Source organism: Oncorhynchus gorbuscha, unplaced genomic scaffold (assembly GCF_021184085.1).
Source record: "Oncorhynchus gorbuscha isolate QuinsamMale2020 ecotype Even-year unplaced genomic scaffold, OgorEven_v1.0 Un_scaffold_1880, whole genome shotgun sequence".
NCBI lineage: Eukaryota > Metazoa > Chordata > Actinopteri > Salmoniformes > Salmonidae > Oncorhynchus > Oncorhynchus gorbuscha.
The window spans coordinates 79,950-104,156 of record NW_025746535.1 but is presented as its reverse complement, the minus strand read 5'-3'; the positions used below and the strand labels follow the sequence as shown (position 1 = coordinate 104,156).

At 47.4% G+C, this 24,207-nt stretch overlaps 1 protein-coding gene across 1 annotated transcript; it reads left to right on the top strand.

The window, feature by feature from the left end:
• The first annotated feature begins 391 nt into the window (after positions 1-391).
• Positions 392-24,207, top strand: LOC124024495 (guanine nucleotide-binding protein subunit alpha-12-like). The gene is made up of 5 exons (XM_046338409.1): positions 392-606; positions 19,513-19,563; positions 20,932-21,132; positions 21,445-21,651; positions 23,956-24,207. The coding sequence occupies exons 1-5, from the start codon at positions 394-396 to the stop codon at positions 24,067-24,069; spliced, it is 786 nt and encodes a 261-aa protein (XP_046194365.1). The 5' UTR covers positions 392-393; the 3' UTR covers positions 24,070-24,207.

Here is a 24,207-nt window from a genome sequence, read left to right as displayed (position 1 = left end):
ATGCGTTCTAGAGTTCTACAGGGGATGCGTGTAGTGGTAGATGTATATATTAATGTATATATTAATGTATATATTGTTCTACAGGGGATGCGTGTAGTGGTAGATGTATATATTAATGTATATATTGTTCTACAGGGGATGCGTGTATTGGTAGATGTATATATTAATGTATATATTGTTCTACAGGGGATGCGTGTATTGGTAGATGTATATATTAACGTATATATTGTTCTACAGGGGATGCGTGTAGTGGTAGATGTATATATTAATGTATATATTGTTCTACAGGGGATGCGTGTATTGGTAGATGTATATATTAATGTATATATTGTTCTACAGGGGATGCGTGTAGTGGTAGATGTATATATTAATGTATATATTGTTCTACAGGGGATGCGTGTATTGGTAGATGCACGGGACAAACTGGGAATTCCGTGGCAGAACTCTGAAAACGAGAAGCACGGCATGTTTGTGATGTCATTTGAGGGGCGTGGTGGAGTGGCGGTAGAACCAATGGAATTCCAGCTTTATGGTCTGGCGCTGGACGCTCTGTGGAGGGATTCTGGAATACAGGACGCCTACGGACGACGCAGTGAGTTTCAACTGGTGAGTCTGACACACACACACACACACACACACACACACACAAAGAGATACACACACACACACACACACACACACACACACACACACACACACACACACACACACACACACACACACACACACACACACACACACACACACACACACACACACACACACACACACACACACACACAGCTCCACACAGACACACGACAGCCGTGTCTGAGACTGAAAAATCACACACTCTCATTTGTTTGTGTCAGAGAGTGACTGTGTGTGTTGTTATTATGATGTCACAGTCTCTCCCTGGTCTTCAACTCCAGATAAGTTAGAGCTGCATTCAACGTTCAAAACAGTTCGTTGTTTACAAACTGAGAACACGCTATGACAAAACAAAGATTCTAGAACCTAAAAGGATTCTTTGACTGTCCCCATAGGAGAACCCTTTGAAGAAGCCTTTTAGGTTCCAAGTAGAACCCCTTTTGGGTTCCATGTTCCACAGAGGGTTCTACCTGGAAACAAAAAGGGTTCTCCCTTGGAGACACCGAAGAACCCTTTTGGAACCCTTTTTGAACCCTTTTTTAAAGAGTGTATTTGAGTGTGTAGTGTGTAGTGTGTAGTGTGTAGCGTGTGTAGAGTGTGTAGTGTGTGTTGTGTGTAGTGTGTGTAGAGTGTGTAGTGTGTGTTGTGTGTAGTGTGTAGCGTGTGTAGAGTGTGTTGTGTGTAGTGTGTGTAGTGTGTAGTGTGTGTTGAGTGTGTAGCGTGTGTAGCGTGTGTAGAGTGTGTAGTGTGTAAAGTGTGTAGTGTGTAGGGTGTGTTGTGTGTAGTGTGTGTAGTGTGTAGTGTGTGTTGAGTGTGTAGCGTGTGTAGCGTGTGTAGAGTGTGTAGCGTGTGTAGCGTGTGTAGTGTGTAGAGTGTGTAGTGTGTAGAGTGTGTAGTGTGTAGAGTGTGTAGTGTGTAGAGTGTGTAGTGTATAGAGTGTGTCGTCTGTGAAGTGTAGTGTGTTTAGTGTTGTGTGTAGTGTAGTGTGTAGTGTGTAGAGTGTGTCGTCTGTGAAGTGTAGTGTGTGTAGTGTAGAGTGTAGTGTGTGTAGGGTGTGTAGGTTTGTATGTTGCTAGGTGACAACAAGGCTGTCAGGGCTGACTAGAGACGGTCAATTATTAATTTATCATTAATTTATTGTTAATTTATCATTAATTTATCATTAATTTATTGTTAATTTATCATTAATTTTATCAGTCTGACATCAAAAATCCACTCATGGTAGTTTGTGTTAGGGATGTGCGATGTCAACCTTTGTCCTGTCAAGAATATGTACCCATAAAACACTGTGCTATACTGGCCCTATTGGTCCAGGAGCGGCTACCAATCAGGACGAAGCCTGGGTAGAAGCTATATAATCAGATAGTATTGTTTATATCCTGTGTAACGTCGTTCTTCGTTTGTAGAAAGAGAGTCGGACCGAAATGCAGCGTGGTGGTTACTCATGTCTTTAATGAAAAAAGTGACACATGAAATAACTGATACAAATGCAAAACAACAAACGGAACGTGAAACCTAATTACAGCCTATCTGGTGAAACAACACAGAGACAGGAACAATCACCCACGAAATACACAGTGAAACCCAGGCTACCTAAATACGGTTCCCCATCAGAGACAACAAGAATCACCTGACTCTGATTGAGAACCGCCTCAGGCAGCCAAGCCTATAGTAGACACACCCCTATCAACCACAATCCCAATGCCTACAAAAACCCCAATACAATAAACCCATGTCACACCCTGGCCTGAACAAATAATTAAAGAAAACACAAAATACTAAGACCAAGGCGTGACAGCTTGGGTAGAGGCTATATAATTAGATAGTATTGTTTATAGCCTGGGTAGAAGCGATATAATCAGATAGTATTGTTTATAGCCTGGGTAGAGGCTATATAATTAGATAGTATTGTTTATAGCCTGGGTAGAAGCGATATAATCAGATAGTATTGTTTATAGCCTGGGTAGAAGCTATAAATCAGATAGAATTGTTTATAGCCTGGGTAGAGGCGATATAATCAGATAGTATTGTTTATAGCCTGGGTAGAAGCTATATAATAAGATTGTATTGTTTATAGCCTGGGTAGAGGCTCTATAATATGATATTATTATTTATAGCCTGGGTAGAGGCTATATAATTAGATAGTATTGTTTATAGCCTGGGTAGAAGCGATATAATCAGATAGTATTGTTTATAGCCTGGGTAGAGGCTATATAATTAGATAGTATTGTTTATAGCCTGGGTAGAAGCGATATAATCAGATAGTATTGTTTATAGCCTGGGTAGAAGCGATATAATCAGATAGAATTGTTTATAGCCTGGGTAGAGGCGATATAATCAGATAGTATTGTTGAAAGCTGTGCTACAGTTGTTCATTCTTGTTATTTTTGAAAAGCCCCAACAACTTTAGGACAACACCTTTGTAGACTAGAATATTTGTGAAATTAGCTACTGTTCATAACCTTAACTCGTCTTAAAACGTTTATGACAGGCCGGTAAGAGGAATGGGGTTATTGGACATTTGGTTTTAGACCTCGCATAGAGAGATCTTCCCGGCCCGCATGGGTCACATCTTTCTTAAAGAGCTGTACCTTGAATGAACTAGTTTTTTTTCTAAAGGCTATTGATATAGTTGGTTCTGTCATTACTAGTCTGATATACCTTATGGTGTCAGGCTATTGATATAGTTGGTTCTGTCAAAACTAGTTCCCTGGATACCTTATGTTGTCAGGCTATTGATATAGTTGGTTCTGTCATTACTGGTCTGATATACCTTATGTTGTCAGGCTATTGATATAGTTGGTTCTGTCATTACTAGTCTGATATACCTTATGTTGTCAGGCTATTGATATAGTTGGTTCTGTCATTACTAGTCTGATATACCTTATGTTGTCAGGCTATTGATATAGTGGGTTCTGTCATTACTAGTCTGATATACCTTATGGTGTCAGGCTATTGATATAGTTGGTTCTGTCATTACTAGTCTGATATACCTTATGTTGTCAGGCTATTGATATAGTGGGTTCTGTCATTACTAGTCTGATATACCTTATGGTGTCAGGCTATTGATATAGTTGGTTCTGTCATTACTAGTCTGATATACCTTATGGTGTCAGGCTATTGATATAGTTGGTTCTGTCATTACTAGTCTGATATACCTTATGTTGTCAGGCTATTGATATAGTTGGTTCTGTCATTACTAGTTGCCTGGATACCTTACATGGTCAGGCTATTGATATAGCCTGTCATTATTAGTCCCCTAGATACCTTATGTTGTCAGGCTATTGATCAACTTGGTTCTGTCATTATTAGTTCCCTGGATACCTTACGTTGTCAGGCTATTGATATAGTTGGTTCTGTCATTATTAGTTCCCTGGATACCTTACGTTGTCAGGCTATTGATCAACTTGGTTCTGTCATTATTAGTTCCCTGGATACCTTACGTTGTCAGGCTATTGATATAGTTGGTTCTGTCATTATTAGTTCCCTGGATACCTTATGCTGTCAGGCTATTGATATAGTTGGTTCTGTCATTATTAGTCCTGTGGATACCTTACGTTGTCAGGATACCTCCTGCTGTGTTCTGTCCTGCTGTGTGCTGTCCTGCTGTGTAATGTCCTGCTGTGTGCTGTCCTACTGTATACTGTCCTACTGTGTGCTGTCCTGCTGTGTACTGTCCTGCTGTGTGCTGTCCTGCTGTGTGCTGTCCTGCTGTGTGCTGTCCTGATGTGTGCTGTCCTGATGTGTGCTGTCCTGCTGTGTGCTGTCCTGCTGTGTTCTGTCCTGCTGTGTACTGTCCTGCTGTGTACTGTCCTGTTGTGTTCTGTCCTACTGTGTGCTGTCCTGCTGTGTGCTGTCCTGCTGTCCTGCTGTCCTGTGTACTGCAAACGAGGCTAATCTTGTCATTAGTCACAGTGGATAATGCTAGCATGCTAACGTGATACACAGAAGACAACTTGGTTCCTGTTCAGATAAACAGAACAAGACAGAGTGAATCCTCAGACTGCAGCTGCCTTTCAGGCTTCTCTCTTTCTCTGTGAGTATTTTTCTCTCTTCTTCCATCTCTTTCTCTCTTACTATCTTTATTTATGAGTCTTTATTTTTCTCCCTCTCGTTCTCTCTCTCACCCTCTCTCCTTTTCTCTGTCTGTCTCTCTACCCCTCTATCTTTATGAGTCTTTATTTTTCTCCCTCTCGTTCTCTCTCTCACCCTCTCTCCTTTTCTCTGTCTGTCTCTCTACCCCTCTATCTTTATTCATGAAATTATTTATTTTTCTCCCTCTCGTTCTCTCTCACCTGCTCTCCTTTTCTCTGTCTGTCTCGCTACCCCTCTATCTTTCTCTCTGTGAGGTTTTTCTGGTTACCACAGCCCAGCTTTCCCAGGAAACTCTGGATCCCAGCCAGAGAAAAAGAGAGCGCGAGAGAAATAAGGTTGGGGGAGGGGAGAGGGATTGAGAGAAACAGGATGACTGGGAGAAATGGAGAGAAGGGAGGAGTAGAGAGAAAACAGAAACGACTGACAGCCACCAGCAGCATACCACCCAGCAGCATACCACCCGCAGCATACCACCTGCAGCATACCACCCGCAGCATACCACCTTGCATACCACTGCTGGCTTGCTTCTGAAGCTAAGTCCTGGTCAGTTCCTGGATGGGAGACCAGATGCTGCTGGAAGTGGTGTTGGAGGGCCAGTAGGAGGCACTCTTTCCTCTGGTCTAAAAAGAATATCCCAATGCCCCAGGGCAGTGATTGGGGACACTGCCCTGTGTCGGGTGCCGTCTTTTGGATGGGAAGTTAAACGGGTGTCCTGACTCTCTGAGGTCATTAAAGATCCCATGGCACTTATCGTAAGAGTATAGCCGGTATAACCCCGGTGTCCTGGTTAAATTCCCAATCTGGCCCTCAAACCATCACGGTCACCTAATAATCCCCAGTTTACAAATTGTCTCATTCATCCCCCTCCTCTCCCCTGTAACTATTCCCCAGGTCGTTGCTGCAAACAGATAAATACAAAAATATATTTTTTTAAACACACACGTTGGAGAGCACACACACACACACACACACACACACACACACACACACACACACACACACACACACACACACACACACACACACACACACACACACACACACACACACACACACACACACACACACACACACACACACACACACACACACACACACACACACACAAGTTGGAGAACGTCACAATTGATAAGAGATTGAATCCTGTTATGCCGTCGGCTATGTGCCATTTAAAGGTAATTAACGATGTAGCTGACATATGCAGTGTTTATTGTTAATGCCAACGAGGGGAACATTCCCTTTAAAAGGGATAAGGAATGTTAAAGAATCTAAAGACACATGAGCCTGTTCACTGCAGTAGGAAGGAGAGACAGAGATAAACACTGTGGTGTGGGGCCTGTTCACTGCAGTAGGGAGACAACAGAGATAAACACTGTGGTGTGGGGCCTGTTCACTGCAGTAGGGAGACAACAGAGATAAACACTGTGGTGTGGGGGACTGCAGAGGGAGAGAGACAGAGATAAACACTGTGGTGTGGGGCCAGTTCACTGCAGTAGGGAGACAAGAGATAAACACTGTGGTGTGGGGCCAGTTCACTGTAGTAGGGAGGAGAGAGAGACAGAGATAAACACTGTGGTGTGGGGCCTGTTCACTGCAGTAGGGAGGAGAGAGAGACAGAGATAAACACTGTGGTGTGGGGCCTGTTCACTGCAGTAGGGAGACAACAGAGATAAACACTGTGGTGTGGGGCCTGTTCACTGCAGTAGGGAGACAACAGAGATAAACACTGTGGTGTGGGGCCTGTTCACTGCAGTAGGGAGGAGAGACAGAGATAAACACTGTGGTGTGGGGCCTGTTCACTGCAGTAGGGGGAGAGAGAGACAGAGATAAACACTGTGGTGTGGGGCCTGTTCACTGCAGTAGGGGGAGAGAGAGACAGAGATAAACACTGTGGTGTGGGGCCTGTTCACTGCAGTAGGGAGGAGAGAGAGACAGAGATAAACACTGTGGTGTGGGGCCTGTTCACTGCAGTAGGGAGGAGAGAGAGACAGAGATAAACACTGTGGTGTGGGGCCTGTTCACTGCAGTAGGGAGGGACTGTGGTGTGGGGGAGTAGGGAGAGAGAGAGACAGAGATAAACACTGTGGTGTGGGGCCTGTTCACTGCAGTAGGGAGAGACAGAGATAAACACTGTGGTGTGGGGCCTGTTCACTGCAGTAGGGAGGAGAGAGAGACAGAGATAAACACTGTGGTGTGGGGCCTGTTCACTGCAGTAGGGAGACAACAGAGATAAACACTGTGGTGTGGGGCCTGTTCACTGCAGTAGGGAGGAGAGAGAGACAGAGATAAACACTGTGGTGTGGGGCCTGTTCACTGCAGTAGGGAGGAGAGACAGAGATAAACACTGTGGTGTGGGGCCTGTTCACTGCAGTAGGGGAGAGAGAGACAGAGATAAACACTGTGGTGTGGGGCCTGTTCACTGCAGTAGGGAGAGAGAGACAGAGATAAACACTGTGGTGTGGGGCCTGTTCACTGCAGTAGGGAGGAGAGAGAGACAGAGATAAACACTGTGGTGTGGGGCCTGTTCACTGCAGTAGGGAGAGAGAGAGACAGAGATAAACACTGTGGTGTGGGGCCTGTTCACTGCAGTAGGGAGGAGAGAGAGACAGAGATAAACACTGTGGTGTGGGGCCTGTTCACTGCAGTAGGGAGACAACAGAGATAAACACTGTGGTGTGGGGCCTGTTCACTGCAGTAGGGAGACAACAGAGATAAACACTGTGGTGTGGGGCCTGTTCACTGATACAGAGATAAACACTGTGGTGTGGGGCCTGTTCACTGCAGTAGGGAGGAGAGAGAGACAGAGATAAACACTGTGGTGTGGGGCCTGTTCACTGCAGTAGGGAGGAGAGAGAGACAGAGATAAACACTGTGGTGTGGGGCCTGTTCACTGCAGTAGGGAGGAGAGAGAGACAGAGATAAACACTGTGGTGTGGGGCCTGTTCACTGCAGTAGGGAGGGAGAGAGACAGAGATAAACACTGTGGTGTGGGGCCTGTTCACTGCAGTAGGGAGGAGAGACAGAGATAAACACTGTGGTGTGGGGCCTGTTCACTGCAGTAGGGAGGAGAGAGAGACAGAGATAAACACTGTGGTGTGGGGCCTGTTCACTGCAGTAGGGGGAGAGAGAGACAGAGATAAACACTGTGGTGTGGGGCCTGTTCACTGCAGTAGGGAGAGAGACAGAGATAAACACTGTGGTGTGGGGCCTGTTCACTGCAGTAGGGCCTGTTCACTGCAGTAGGGAGAGACAGAGATAAACACTGTGGTGTGGGGCCTGTTCACTGCAGTAGGGAGAGAGAGACAGAGATAAACACTGTGGTGTGGGGCCTGTTCACTGCAGTAGGGAGGAGAGACAGAGATAAACACTGTGGTGTGGGGCCTGTTCACTGCAGTAGGGAGGAGAGAGACAGAGATAAACACTGTGGTGTGGGGCCTGTTCACTGCAGTAGGGAGGAGAGAGACAGAGATAAACACTGTGGTGTGGGGCCTGTTCACTGCAGTAGGGAGGAGAGAGAGACAGAGATAAACACTGTGGTGTGGGGCCTGTTCACTGCAGTAGGGAGGAGAGAGAGACAGAGATAAACACTGTGGTGTGGGGCCTGTTCACTGCAGTAGGGAGACAACAGAGATAAACACTGTGGTGTGGGGCCTGTTCACTGTAGTAGGGAGAGAGACAGAGATAAACACTGTGGTGTGGGGCCTGTTCACTGCAGTAGGGAGACAACAGAGATAAACACTGTGGTGCAGTAGGGAGGGGCCTGGGGCCTGTTCACTGCAGTAGGGAGGAGAGACAGAGATAAACACTGTGGTGTGGGGCCTGTTCACTGCAGTAGGGAGAGAGACAGAGATAAACACTGTGGTGTGGGGCCTGTTCACTGCAGTAGGGAGGAGAGAGAGACAGAGATAAACACTGTGGTGTGGGGCCTGTTCACTGCAGTAGGGAGAGACAGAGATAAACACTGTGGTGTGGGGCCTGTTCACTGCAGTAGGGAGGAGAGAGAGACAGAGATAAACACTGTGGTGTGGGGCCTGTTCACTGCAGTAGGGAGGAGAGAGAGACAGAGATAAACACTGTGGTGTGGGGCCTGTTCACTGCAGTAGGGGGAGAGAGAGACAGAGATAAACACTGTGGTGTGGGGCCTGTTCACTGCAGTAGGGAGGAGAGAGAGACAACACTGTGGTGTGGGGCCTGTTCACTGCAGTAGGGAGGGAGAGAGACAGAGATAAACACTGTGGTGTGGGGCCTGTTCACTGCAGTAGGGAGGAGAGAGAGAGACAGAGATAAACACTGTGGTGTGGGGCCTGTTCACTGCAGTAGGGAGAGAGAGAGAGACAACACTGTGGTGTGGGGCCTGTTCACTGTAGTAGGGAGGAGAGAGAGACAGAGATAAACACTGTGGTGTGGGGCCTGTTCACTGCAGTAGGGAGGAGACAGAGATAAACACTGTGGTGTGGGGCCTGTTCACTGCAGTAGGGAGGAGAGAGAGACAGAGATAAACACTGTGGTGTGGGGCCTGTTCACTGCAGTAGGGAGACAACAGAGATAAACACTGTGGTGTGGGGCCTGTTCACTGCAGTAGGGAGGAGAGAGACAGAGATAAACACTGTGGTGTGGGGCCTGTTCACTGCAGTAGGGAGGGAGAGAGACAGAGATAAACACTGTGGTGTGGGGCCTGTTCACTGCAGTAGGGAGGAGAGAGAGACAGAGATAAACACTGTGGTGTGGGGCCTGTTCACTGCAGTAGGGAGAGAGAGAGACAGAGATAAACACTGTGGTGTGGGGCCTGTTCACTGTAGGGAGGAGAGAGAGACAGAGTAAACACTGTGGTGTGGGGCCTGTTCACTGCAGAGGGAGGAGAGAGACAGAGATAAACACTGTGGTGTGGGGCCTGTTCACTGCAGTAGGGTAGGAGAGAGAGACAGAGATAAACACTGTGGTGTGGGGCCTGTTCACTGCAGTAGGGAGGAGAGACAGAGATAAACACTGTGGTGTGGGGCCTGTTCACTGCAGTAGGGAGGAGAGAGAGACAGAGATAAACACTGTGGTGTGGGGCCTGTTCACTGCAGTAGGGAGGAGAGAGAGACAGAGATAAAACTGTAAACACTGTGGTGTGGGGCCTGTTCACTGCAGTAGGGAGGAGAGAGACAGAGATAAACACTGTGGTGTGGGGCCTGTTCACTGCAGTAGGGAGAGAGACAGAGATAAACACTGTGGTGTGGGGCCTGTTCACTGCAGTAGAGAGACAGAGATAAACACTGTGGTGTGGGGGAGTAGTAGGGAGGAGAGAGACAGAGATAAACACTGTGGTGTGGGGCCTGTTCACTGCAGTAGGGAGGAGAGAGACAGAGATAAACACTGTGGTGTGGGGCCTGTTCACTGCAGTAGGGAGACAACAGAGATAAACACTGTGGTGTGGGGCCTGTTCACTGCAGTAGGGAGACAACAGAGATAAACACTGTGGTGTGGGGCCTGTTCACTGTAGTAGGGAGACAACAGAGATAAACACTGTGGTGTGGGGCCTGTTCACTGCAGTAGGGAGAGAGACAGAGATAAACACTGTGGTGTGGGGCCTGTTCACTGCAGTAGGGAGAGAGACAGAGATAAACACTGTGGTGTGGGGCCTGTTCACTGCAGTAGGGGGAGAGAGACAGAGATAAACACTGTGGTGTGGGGCCTGTTCACTGCAGTAGGGAGGAGAGAGACAGAGATAAACACTGTGGTGTGGGGCCTGTTCACTGCAGTAGGGAGGAGAGAGAGACAGAGATAAACACTGTGGTGTGGGGCCTGTTCACTGCAGTAGGGAGGAGAGAGACAGAGATAAACACTGTGGTGTGGGGCCTGTTCACTGCAGTAGGGAGAGAGAGACAGAGATAAACACTGTGGTGTGGGGCCTGTTCACTGCAGTAGGGAGGAGAGAGACAGAGATAAACACTGTGGTGTGGGGCCTGTTCACTGCAGTAGGGAGACAACAGAGATAAACACTGTGGTGTGGGGCCTGTTCACTGTAGTAGGGAGACAACAGAGATAAACACTGGTGTGGGGCCTGTTCACTGTAGTAGGGAGACAACAGAGATAAACACTGTGGTGTGGGGCCTGTTCACTGCAGTAGGGAGAGAGACAGAGATAAACACTGTGGTGTGGGGCCTGTTCACTGCAGTAGGGAGAGAGACAGAGATAAACACTGTGGTGTGGGGCCTGTTCACTGTAGTAGGGAGAGAGACAGAGATAAACACTGTGGTGTGGGGCCTGTTCACTGCAGTAGGGAGGAGAGAGACAGAGATAAACACTGTGGTGTGGGGCCTGTTCACTGCAGTAGGGAGGAGAGAGACAGAGATAAACACTGTGGTGTGGGGCCTGTTCACTGCAGTAGGGAGGAGAGAGACAGAGATAAACACTGTGGTGTGGGGCCTGTTCACTGCAGTAGGGGGAGAGAGACAGAGATAAACACTGTGGTGTGGGGCCTGTTCACTGCAGTAGGGAGGAGAGAGACAGAGATAAACACTGTGGTGTGGGGCCTGTTCACTGCAGTAGGGAGGAGAGAGACAGAGATAAACACTGTGGTGTGGGGCCTGTTCACTGCAGTAGGGAGAGATAAACACTGTGGTGTGGGGCCTGTTCACAGTAGAGATACAGAGATAAACACTGTGGTGTGGGGCCTGTTCACTGCAGTAGGGAGAGAGACAGAGATAAACACTGTGGTGTGGGGCCTGTTCACTGCAGTAGGGAGAGAGACAGAGATAAACACTGTGGTGTGGGGCCTGTTCACTGTAGTAGGGAGAGAGACAGAGATAAACACTGTGGTGTGGGGCCTGTTCACTGCAGTAGGAGAGAGACAGAGATAAACACTGTGGTGTGGGGCCTGTTCACTGCAGTAAACAGGGAGCAGTAGGGAGAGACAGAGATAAACACTGTGGTGTGGGGCCTGTTCACTGCAGTAGGGAGGAGAGAGACAGAGATAAACACTGTGGTGTGGGGCCTGTTCACTGCAGTAGGGAGGAGAGAGACAGAGATAAACACTGTGGTGTGGGGCCTGTTCACTGCAGTAGGGAGACAACAGAGATAAACACTGTGGTGTGGGGCCTGTTCACTGTAGTAGGGAGACAACAGAGATAAACACTGTGGTGTGGGGCCTGTTCACTGTAGTAGGGAGACAACAGAGATAAACACTGTGGTGTGGGGCCTGTTCACTGCAGTAGGGAGGAGAGAGACAGAGATAAACACTGTGGTGTGGGGCCTGTTCACTGTAGTAGGGAGAGAGACAGAGATAAACACTGTGGTGTGGGGCCTGTTCACTGCAGTAGGGAGGAGAGAGACAGAGATAAACACTGTGGTGTGGGGCCTGTTCACTGTAGTAGGGAGGAGAGAGACAGAGATAAACACTGTGGTGTGGGGCCTGTTCACTGCAGTAGGGAGGAGAGAGACAGAGATAAACACTGTGGTGTGGGGCCTGTTCACTGCAGTAGGGAGGAGAGAGACAGAGATAAACACTGTGGTGTGGGGCCTGTTCACTGCAGTAGGGAGGAGAGAGACAGAGATAAACACTGTGGTGTGGGGCCTGTTCACTGCAGTAGGGAGGAGAGAGACAGAGATAAACACTGTGGTGTGGGGCCTGTTCACTGCAGTAGGGAGACAACAGAGATAAACACTGTGGTGTGGGGCCTGTTCACTGCAGTAGGGAGACAACAGAGATAAACACTGTGGTGTGGGGCCTGTTCACTGTAGTAGGGAGAGAGACAGAGATAAACACTGTGGTGTGGGGCCTGTTCACTGTAGTAGGGGGAGACAACAGAGATAAACACTGTGGTGTGGGGCCTGTTCACTGCAGTAGGGAGAGAGACAGAGATAAACACTGTGGTGTGGGGCCTGTTCACTGCAGTAGGGAGGAGAGAGACAGAGATAAACACTGTGGTGTGGGGCCTGTTCACTGCAGTAGGGAGGAGAGAGACAGAGATAAACAGTAGTAGGGAGAGAGAGAGACAGAGATAAACACTGTGGTGTGGGGCCTGTTCACTGTAGTAGAGGAGAGAGACAGAGATAAACACTGTGGTGTGGGGCCTGTTCACTGCAGTAGGGAGGAGAGAGACAGAGATAAACACTGTGGTGTGGGGCCTGTTCACTGCAGTAGGGAGAGAGACAGAGATAAACACTGTGGTGTGGGGCCTGTTCACTGCAGTAGGGAGGAGAGAGACAGAGATAAACACTGTGGTGTGGGGCCTGTTCACTGCAGTAGGGAGAGAGACAGAGATAAACACTGTGGTGTGGGGCCTGTTCACTGCAGTAGGGAGAGAGACAGAGATAAACACTGTGGTGTGGGGCCTGTTCACTGCAGTAGGGAGAGAGACAGATAAACACTGTGGTGTGGGGCCTGTTCACTCAGTAGGGAGAGAGACAGAGATAAACACTGTGGTGTGGGGCCTGTTCACTGCAGTAGGGGGAGAGAGACAGAGATAAACATGTGGGGCCTGTTCACTGTAGGGAGAGAGACAGAGGTAAACACTGTGGTGTGGGGCCTGTTCACTGCAGTAGGGAGAGAGACAGAGATAAACACTGTGGTGTGGGGCCTGTTCACTGCAGTAGGGAGGAGACAGAGACAGTTCACTGCAGTAGGGAGAGAGACAGAGATAAACACTGTGGTGTGGGGCCTGTTCACTGCAGTAGGGAGTGTGTCGTAATTATTGAATCAAACAGTGTGCTTAAAGCATCAGGGGGACAGCCCTAGTGTGTGTGATAGTTATGAGCAAGTCCAAAAGCTCTTACTCAGTCTTCAAAACAACCACCGGGTTCCCATAGCAACCAGGAGAGAGAGAGAGAGAGAGAGAGAGAGAGAGAGAGAGAGAGAGAGAGAGAGAGAGAGAGAGAGAGAGAGAGAGAGAGAGAGAGAGAGAGAGAGAGAGAGAGAGAGAGAGAGAGAGAGAGAGAGAGAGAGAGAGAGAGAGAGAGAGAGAGAGAGAGGGGCCACAAACACACAGTCTATTCAGACCTTGTCTAGTAGTAAAGCCTCTAATCTGACCAACACAAACTGTGAATGGAGCTCCATTCCTGCTGCCTTACTCACTCACACCACAACTACACCAGTTCTATCCATTGATTGGTTTAGCCCACCAGAAACCTGTTTTGATTGGTCAGCTGTAATGCATCTGCTGTGACAGGCTTTAGTCATTGGCTTTTCCTCAGTTCCCCCCAATGTTACATGTTTTATTAACTTGGTTCATAAATTATATACAAAAAAACATGCCATCTCTCTATCTCTCATCACTTCTCTCTCCCCCTCCCTCTCTCTCTCCCCCTCCCTCCCTCTCTCTCTCCCCCTCCCCCTCTCTTCCTTTCTTCCTGAAATAGAGAGGAAACCTCAGTCCATCTGCTTACTCAGTCTTTAAAACACTCTGTCAGCATTTTCACCGTTGACTAATAAAGTTATTTTAGTTTTGAAATGGTAACTTCAGAGAAAAAAATACTCTCTTTTGTCTCATTCTCTCTCACCCCATCTCTCTCTCTCTCTCTCTCCCTCCCTCTCTCTCCTCAGCTCTCTCTCTCTCCCCATCTCTCTCTCTCTCCCTCCATCTCTCTCACTCTCTCTCTCCCTACCCCTCTCTCTCTCCCTCTCTCTCTCTCTCTCTCTCCTCCCTGTCTCTCTCTCTCTCTCTCTCTCCCCATCTCTCTCTCCCACCCTGTAGGTCTAGTCTGTCTCAGCTCTGTGTCAGTAGTGATGCGTACTGCTATTTGTCACACCACTGTAGGTCTAGTCAGCAGCATGTGTGTGTGGTAGGGGTGTAGGTCTCGTCAGCAGCATGTGTGTGTGGTAGGGGTGTAGGTCTAGTCAGCAGCATGTGTGTGTGGTAGGGGTGTAGGTCTAGTCAGCAGCATGTATGGGTGTGGTCAGCAGGAGGGGTGTAGGTCTAGTCAGCAGCATGTGTGTGTGGTAGGGGTGTAGGTCTAGTCAGTCAGCATGTGTGTGTGGTAGGGGTGTAGGTCTAGTCAGCAGCATGTGTGTGTGGTAGGGGTGTAGGTCTAGTCAGCAGCATGTGTGTGTGGTAGGGGTGTAGGTCTAGTCAGCAGCATGTGTGTGTGGTAGGGGTGTAGGTCTAGTCAGCAGCATGTGTGTGTGGTAGGGGTGTAGGTCTAGTCAGCAGCATGTGTGTGTGGTAGGGGTGTAGGTCTAGTCAGCAGCATCAGCAGCATGTGTGTGTGTGGTAGGGGTGTAGGTCTAGTCAGCAGCATGTGTGTGTGGTAGGGGTGTAGGTCTAGTCAGCAGCATGTGTGTGTGGTAGGGGTGTAGGTCTAGTCAGCAGCATGTGTGTGTGTGGTAGGGGTGTAGGTCGCCTCGTCGTGAACCAGGCTTCCCTAAAATGGGAAGTGTGGGGATGTTCCATGGCAGGAATCAGGAAGGAACCCGGTGCCTTGCTTGGGAGGAGCTCATCAGATTTATGCCAAAAGAATATCAACAAAACAACCATTTTATAACGTTTTGTCCAGATTAGCTAAAGCTGTCAAGCTGCAGTAAGAAGGAAGAAATGATATACAACACTACAACAATATCAATATTTAATATTTTGACGTTTCAAACGTGATATTTGGCTGTAAAGGCCAGCATGAAGAAATGATATACAACACTGGCCATATCAATATTTATATTTTTACTAACATGACATTTGGCTGTAAAGGCTAGCATGCGGGACAAGTCGCTACGATGAGATTTTTTGTGGAGAGAAAAGTCAGCTAACCTCGTAACCTACCTAGGTATAACTAACTAGCTAGCTACAAGCTACTATAACTAACTAGCTAGCTACGAGCTACTATAACTAACTAGCTAGCTATGAGCTACTATAACTAACCAGCTAGCTACGAGCTACTATAACTAACTAGCTAGGTACTAGCCACTATAACTAACTAGCTAGCTACTATAACTAACTAGCTAGCTACGAGCTACTATAACTAACTAGCTAGCTACTAGCTACTATAACTAACTAGCTAGCTACTAGCTACTATAACTAACTAGCTAGCTGCTAGCTACTATAACTAACTAGCTAGCTACTATAACTAACTAGCGAGAGAGAGAGAGAGAGAGAGAGAGAGAGAGAGAGAGAGAGAGAGAGAGAGAGAGAGAGAGAGAGAGAGAGAATCAAATAAAACTCATTGGAGATCTTACCACTATACATAAAGGTTATGGTAATTTGAGAATACAACACAGACCCATTACAGACAGAACCTCTTCCTCTCTTTAGGAGAGAGAGAGAGAGAGAGACAGAAGAGAGAGAAGAGAGAGAGAGAGAGAGAGAGAGAATCAAATAAAACTCATTGGAGATCTTACCACTATACATAAAGGTTATGGTAATTTGAGAATACAACACAGACCCATTACAGACAGAACCTCTTCCTCTCTTTATTGAAGCACAGACCCATTACAGACAGAACCTCTTCCTCTCTTTATTGACACACAGACCCATTACAGACAGAACCTCTTCCTCTCTTTATTGATACACAGACCCATTACAGACAGAACCCCTTCCTCTCTTTATTGATACACAGACCCATTACAGACAGAACCCCTTCCTCTCTTTATTGACACACAGACCCATTACAGACAGAACCTCTTCTTCTCTTTATTGACACAGACCCATTACAGACAGACCTCTCTTTATTGACACACAGACCCATTACAGACAGAACCTCTTCTTCTCTTTATTGACACACAGACCCATTACAGACAGAACCTCTTCCTCTCTTTATTGACACACAGACCCATTACAGACAGAAGCCCTTCCTCTCTTTATTGACACACAGACCCATTACAGACAGAACCTACTGTAGCCAGCTAGCTAGTTAATAATACCCTGTTTAAATATTTTTTTATGTATTTAATTACTTGAACATGTTCTCCCGCTGCTTCTGTTTTATGGGTCCTTAGAAACTAAATACTGGGCCATTTTCGAGATATTTTCAGTGGTAGCAAAGCGGCCGTGTGGACAGGAGGACACAAAAGGAAATGGGGTTTGTCCCCAGAGCGGTTTAGAACGTGACCTTTGACTTTACCAACGTAATTCACTTTCAATAAAATATCAATCGCAGACTTGTCAGCGACACTTGATAATTTGCGCTTGAAAAACTAGCAACAACACCAACTACCGGGACGGTAATCACGTGATTCACACCCAGCAGCCGTTCTACAAGGGAAATAGAAATGTAACATCTAATCAAAATCTGTTCGCTGTGTTTTTACACCAAAACTAAATTCTCCAGGCGGTGGTATGGCAAAGTGAGACTAGAGTGTAGTGTGTGTGTGTGTGTGTGTGTCTGCCTGCGTATGTAGTCTGTGTTAATCTCCTCAACGCTGGGAATTCCCCTCTCCCCCACTCCTGGCCCCTCCCCCTTACGTTGGCGGACTTTGTTTCCTGTGGCGGTGACATCACAGGTCAGCCTTTGGGTCATGGGGTTGCGTTTCCTGTTTGGCACGGCAACATAACGGTTCACGGCCGTTCGTCCAATGGGGTCCGTTTTCGAACACGACTCTGTGACAAATTATTTGGAGAAGAAGACAAACTGAGTTTTACAATAAGACCAGACCAGAGCCCATCAACTCAATGAAAGACGGATTGAAAGAAGAATAGTGGAAAGAAGAATAGTTTTGAAAAGAGGAATAGTTTTGAAAAGAGGAATAGTTTTGAAAAGAGGAATAGTTTTGAAAAGAGGAATAGTTTTGAAAAGAGGAATAGTTTTGAAAAGAGGAATAGTTTTGAAAAGAGGAATAGTTTTGAAAAGAGGAATAGTTTTGAAAAGAGGAATAGTTTTGAAAAGAGGAATAGTTTTGAAAAGAGGAATAGTTTTGAAAAGAGGAATAGTTTTGAAAAGAGGAATAGTTTTGAAAAGAGGAATAGTTTTGAAAAGAGGAATAGTTTTGAAAAGAGGAGTAGTTTTGGAAAAGTTTTGGAATAGTTTTGAAAAGAGGAATAGTTTTGAAAAGAGGAATAGTTTTGAAAAGAGGAATAGTTTTGAAAAGAGGAATAGTTTTGAAAAGAGGAATAGTTTTGGAAAATGGCATAGTTTTGGAAAGAGGAATAGTGTTTGAAAAGAGGAAATATAGTTTTGAAAATGGCATAGTTTTGGAAAGAGGAATAGTTTTGAAAAGAGGAATAGTTTTGAAAAGAGGAATAGTTTTGAAAAGAGGAATAGTTTTGAAAAGAGGAATAGTTTTGAAAAGAGGAGTAGTTTTGGAAAATGGCATAGTTTTGGAAAGAGGAATAGTGTTTGAAAAGAAGAATAGTTTTGAAAAGAGGAAAAGAAAAGAGGAATAGAATAGTTTTGAAAAGAGGAATAGTTTTGAAAAGAGGAATAGTTTTGGAAAGAGGGCTCGTTTTCTGTGTGTGGGGAAGGGAGGGGAAGGGGGGGTTGCTGTCTCTGTCTGGTTAATCCCTCTCTCTGTTTTCACACACACAGCTGTTTCCTGGGGTGGTGGATGTGATTGAGGTTGCAATGTACCAGACTGAACTATCATACTAAATAACGTTAAACATCCTGTTGGCTCAGTCGGTGTGGTGCATGTAAGACCAAAGGTCGTGGGTTTGAATCGTGGACCAATGACTTTGGATGTGGTGCATGTAAGACCAAAGGTCGTGGGTTTGAAACAGCCTGGGGACACCTATTCATAAAATGGACCAATGACTTTGGATAAAAGTGTCTGCTGAACGCATTAATAAGCTGATCCTGGGTCTGTTTTAGGTGTTGTTCCCTTCAGAGGCATTGGGAGATTGCTTCATAGAGCCCCTGGAACACATTAAGAAGCTGATCCTGGGTCTGTTTAGTGTTGTTCCCCTCTTAGAGGCAGAACACAGGGTCAACACACTTTTATCAGAAAACATTGCTCTCTTTCTTACTCCCTCTTTCTCCCTTTCTCTCCCCCACTGTCCCTCTCTCTCTCTCCCCCCCTCTGTCCCTCTCTCTCTCTCCCTTTCTCTCCCCCTCTGTCCCTCTCTCTCTCTCTCTCTCTCTCTCTCTCTCTCTCTCTCTCTCTCTCTCTCTCTCTCTCTCTCTCTCCCTCTCTCCCTCTCTCTCCCTCTCTCTCCCTCTCTCTCTCTCCCTCTCTTTCTCCCTCCCTCCTCTCTTTCTCCCTCCTCTCTGTCTGTGTCAGGGTTGAGTTTAATGATCAGTTTTGTTTGTTTGAACATTGTAGACCATTCTAGAAGCCTCGGTGTCAGCCCACTGGAAACACACTGGTTGAATCAACGTTGTTTCGCACTGGACACACACTGGTTGAATCAACTGGCACTGGAAACACACTGGTTGAATCAACGTTTCGCACTGGACACACACTGGTTGAATCAATGTTCTTTCGCACTGGAAACACACTGGTTGAATCAACGTTGTTTCGTACTAGAAACACACTGGTTGAATCAACGTTGTTTCGTACTGGAAACACACTGGTTGAATCAACGTTGTTTCGCACTGGAAACACACTGGTTGAATCAACGTTGTTTCGCACTGGACAAACTGGTTGAATCAACTGGTTGAAACACACGTTGAATCAACGTTTCGCACTGGACACATACTGGTTGAATCAACGGTTTCGCACTGAACTGGTTGAATCAACGTCGTTTCCACGTCATTTCAATGAAATTACATTGAACCAACGTGGAATAGACGTTGAATTGACGTCTTTGCCCAGTGGGAAGAGTGTTTGTTGTGTGAGTGGTTGAATTATATAGCAAAACTTTCAAAGCTGTCAGCATGTTCGTCCAATGGAAACAATGGAATCAGAAGATCAAAACGACTGTTGTCTCTTCCTGTTCACAGAGTGAGTCGGTGAAATACTTCCTGGATAACCTGGACCGGATTGGCCAGCCGGTGAGTGGGCGGAGCTTCTTTACCTTTCACATTTCATGTCAGAACCTCTGGCCACTCCCCCCCCAATCTGATAGTATTACTGACTATGTAATTACATTATTGTTGAATACTGTTGTTGTACATAAATACTGTACACAAATGACAAACAAAAACAATCAAAGAGCATGATAATATTACTGTTCTCCTCCTCTCTGCTCCTCTCTCCTCCTCTCTGCTCCTCTCTGCTCCATCCTTCCATCCCTCTCTCTCCTCTCTCCTCCATCCCTCTCTGCTCCCTCTCCTCCTCCTCTCTGCTCCTCTCTCCTCCTCTCTGCTCCTCTCTCTCCATCCTTCCATCCTCTCTCTCTCCATCCTTCCATCCCTCTCTGCTCCTCTCTCCTCCATCCTTTCATCCCTCTCTCCTCCATCCTTCCATCCCTCTCTCCTCCATCCTTCCATCCCTCTCTGCTCCTCTCTCCTCCTCTCTGCTCCTCTCTACTCCATCCTTCCATCCCTCTCTCTCCTCTCTCCTCCATCCTTCCATCCCTCTCTGCTCCTCTCTCCTCCATCCTTCCATCCCTCTCTCCTCCATCCTTCCATCCCTCTCTCCTCCATCCTTACATCCCTCTCTCCTCCTCTCTGCTCCTCTCTCCTCCTCTCTGCTCCTCTCTCCTCCCTCCTTCCATCCCTCTCTCCTCCTCTCTGCTCCTCTCTCCTCCATCCTTCCATCCCTCTCTCCTCCATCCTTCCATCCCTCTCTCCTCCTCTCTCCTTCTCTCTCCTCCATCCTTCCATCCCTCTCTCTCCTCTCTCCTCCATCCTTCCATCCCTCTCTCCTCCATCCTTCCATCCCTCTCTCCTCCATCCTTCCATCCCTCTCTCCTCCTCTCCTCTCTCTACTCCTCCCTCTCTACTCCTCCCTCTCTCCTCCATCCTTCCATCCCTCTCTCCTCCTCTCCTCCTCCATCCTCCTCCATCCTTCCCTACCTCCTCCTCTCTCCTCCTCTCTACCTCCCCCTCTCTCCTCCATCCTTCCATCCCTCTCTCCTCCTCTCTGCTCCTCTCTACTCCTCCCCTCTCTCCTCCATCCTTACCAACCTCTCTTCCTCCCTGCTCCTCTCTACTCCTCCCCTCTCTCCTCCATCCTTCCATCCCTCTCTCCTCCTCTCTCCTCCTCTCTACTCCTCCCCTCTCTCCTCCATCCTTCCCTACCTCTCTCCTCCTCTCTGCTCCTCTCTACTCCTCCTCCTCCATCCTTCCCTCTCCTCCTCTCTGCTCCTCTCTACTCCTCCCCTCTCTCCTCCATCCTTACATCCCTCTCTCCTCCCTCTCCTCCCCTCTCCTCCTCCTCTCTCTCCTCTCTCTCCTCTTCTCTCCTCCTCTCTCCAGAACTATATCCCTAGTCGGCAGGACATTCTGTTTGCACGGAAGGCGACTAAAGGAATCGTAGAACACGACTTTATTATAAAGAAGATTCCGTTTAAGATGGTTGATGTGGGGGGTCAGAGGTCACAGAGACAGAAATGGTTTCAGTGCTTCGACGGAATCACATCTATACTGTTCATGGTGTCATCATCCGAGTACGACCAGGTAGGCGACAGACAGACAGACAGACAGACAGACAGACAGACAGACAGACAGACAGACAGACAGACAGACAGACAGACAGACAGACAGACAGACAGACAGACAGACAGACAGACAGACAGACAGACAGACAGACAGACAGACAGACAGACAGACAGACAGACAGACAGACAGACGGACGAGTACGTACACCCACCCACCAGACCTGAGTATATGAGGTGTTGATGTAGCTGGGAGGTTTTGGGGGTGAAACCACATCTTCAGTTTTACGTGAGTCAAGCGGAAGGGAGACATTTCTCACCTCCTCTCCCATAGGTTCTGATGGAGGACCGGAGGACCAATCGGCTGGTAGAGAGCATGAACATCTTTGAGACGATCGTGAACAACAAGCTCTTCCTCAACGTGTCCATCATCCTCTTCCTCAACAAGACTGACCTCCTGGTGGAGAAGCTGGGCCAGTCTGACATCACTAAACACTTCCCAGAATACAGGGGAGACCCTCGCAGGCTGGAGGATGTACAGGTAGGATCTAACACACAGGACCTACAGGTAGAATCTAACACACTGGACCTACAGGTAGAATCTAACACACTGGACCTATAGGTAGAACTAACATACCTGAACCAGGTAATCTAACACACTGACCCAGGTAGAATCTAATCACACCTGACAGGTAGAACAATCACACAGGACCAGGTAGAATCTAACACACAGGACCTGACCAGGTAGAATCACAATCACACTGACCAGGACTAACACACAGGACCAGGTAAACACACAAACAGGACCTACAGGTAGAATCTAACACCAGGACCCAGGTAGAATCTAACACACAGGACCTACAGGTAGGATCTAACACACAGGACCTACAGGTAGAATCTACACACAAGGACCTACAGGTAAATCTAACAAACACTGGACCTACAGGTAATCTAACACACTGGACCCAGGTAGAATCTAACACACTGGACCTACAGGTAGAATCTAACACACTGGACCTACAGGTAACACACACCTGACCAGGTAAACACACAAACACACCTGACCAGGTACACACAAACACACCTGACCAGGTACACAAATCACACCTGACCAGGTACACACAAACACACCTGACCAGGTACACAAACACACCTGACCAGGTAAACACACAAACACACCTGACCAGGTAAACACACAAACACACCTGACCAGGTACACACAATTACACCTGACCAGGTACACACAATCACACCTGACCAGGTACACACAAACACACCTGACCAGGTACACACAATTACACCTGACCAGGTACACACACCTGACCAGGTAAACACACAAACACACCTGACCAGGTAAACACACAAACACACCTGACCAGGTAAACACACAATCACACCTGACCAGGTACACACACAAACACACCTGACCAGGTAAACACACAAACACACCTGACCAGGTACACACAATCACACCTGACCAGGTACACACACCTGACCAGGTAAACACACAAACACACCTGACCAGGTACACACAATTACACCTGACCAGGTACACACAATCACACCTGACCAGGTACACACAAACACACCTGACCAGGTACACACAACACACCTGACCAGGTACACACACCTGACCAACACACCTGACCAGGTACACACACCTGACCAGGTAAACACACAAACACACCTGACCAGGTACACACAATCACACCTGACCAGGTAAACACACAAACACACCTGACCAGGTACACACAATCACACCTGACCAGGTACACACAAACACACCTGACCAGGTACACACAAACACACCTGACCAGGTACACACAATCACACCTGACCAGGTACACACACCTGACCAGGTACACACAATCACACCTGATCAGGTACACACAATCACACCTGACCAGGTACACACAAACACACCTGACCAGGTACACACAAACACACCTGACCAGGTACACACAATCACACCTGACCAGGTACACACAATCACACCTGACCAGGTACACACAATCACACCTGACCAGGTACACACAATCACACCTGACCAGGTAAACACACAAACACACCTGACCAGGTACACACAAACACACCTGACCAGGTACACACAAACACACCTGACCAGGTACACACACAAACACACCTGACCAGGTAAACACACAAACACACCTGACCAGGTAAACACACAAACACACCTGACCAGGTAAACACACAAACACACCTGACCAGGTACACACAAACACACCTGACCAGGTAAACACACAAACACACCTGACCAGGTAAACACACAATCACACCTGACCAGGTACACACAATCACACCTGACCAGGTACACACAATCACACCTGACCAGGTACACACAATCACACCTGACCAGGTAAACACACAAACACACCTGACCAGGTACACACAAACACACCTGACCAGGTACACACAAACACACCTGACCAGGTACACACACAAACACACCTGACCAGGTAAACACACAAACACACCTGACCAGGTAAACACACAAACACACCTGACCAGGTAAACACACAAACACACCTGACCAGGACACAAACACACCTGACCAGGTAAACACACAAACACACCTGACAGGTAACATTATAATCACACCTGACCAGGTACACACAAACACACCTGACCACATAGGATTATATCACACCTGACCAGGTACACACAATCACACCTGACCAGGTACACACAATCACACCTGACCAGGTATACACAAACACACCTGACCAGGTATACACAATCACACCTGACCAGGTACACACAATCAGACCTGACCAGGTACACACAAACTCTCAAACCTCTTCTCTGTCTGTCTCTCTCTCTGCAGACGTTCCTGGTGCAATCGTTCAGTCGTAAGCGGCGTAACCGTGGGAAACCTCTGTTTCATCACTTTACCACAGCGACACACAGAGAACATCCGCTTTGTGTTCCACGCTGTTAAAGACACCATACTGCAGGAGAACCTCAAAGACATCATGCTGCAGTGATACACACATTATACATTACATTTACATTACACACACACAGACACACACACACACACACAGACACACTGGACACACACACACACACACACACA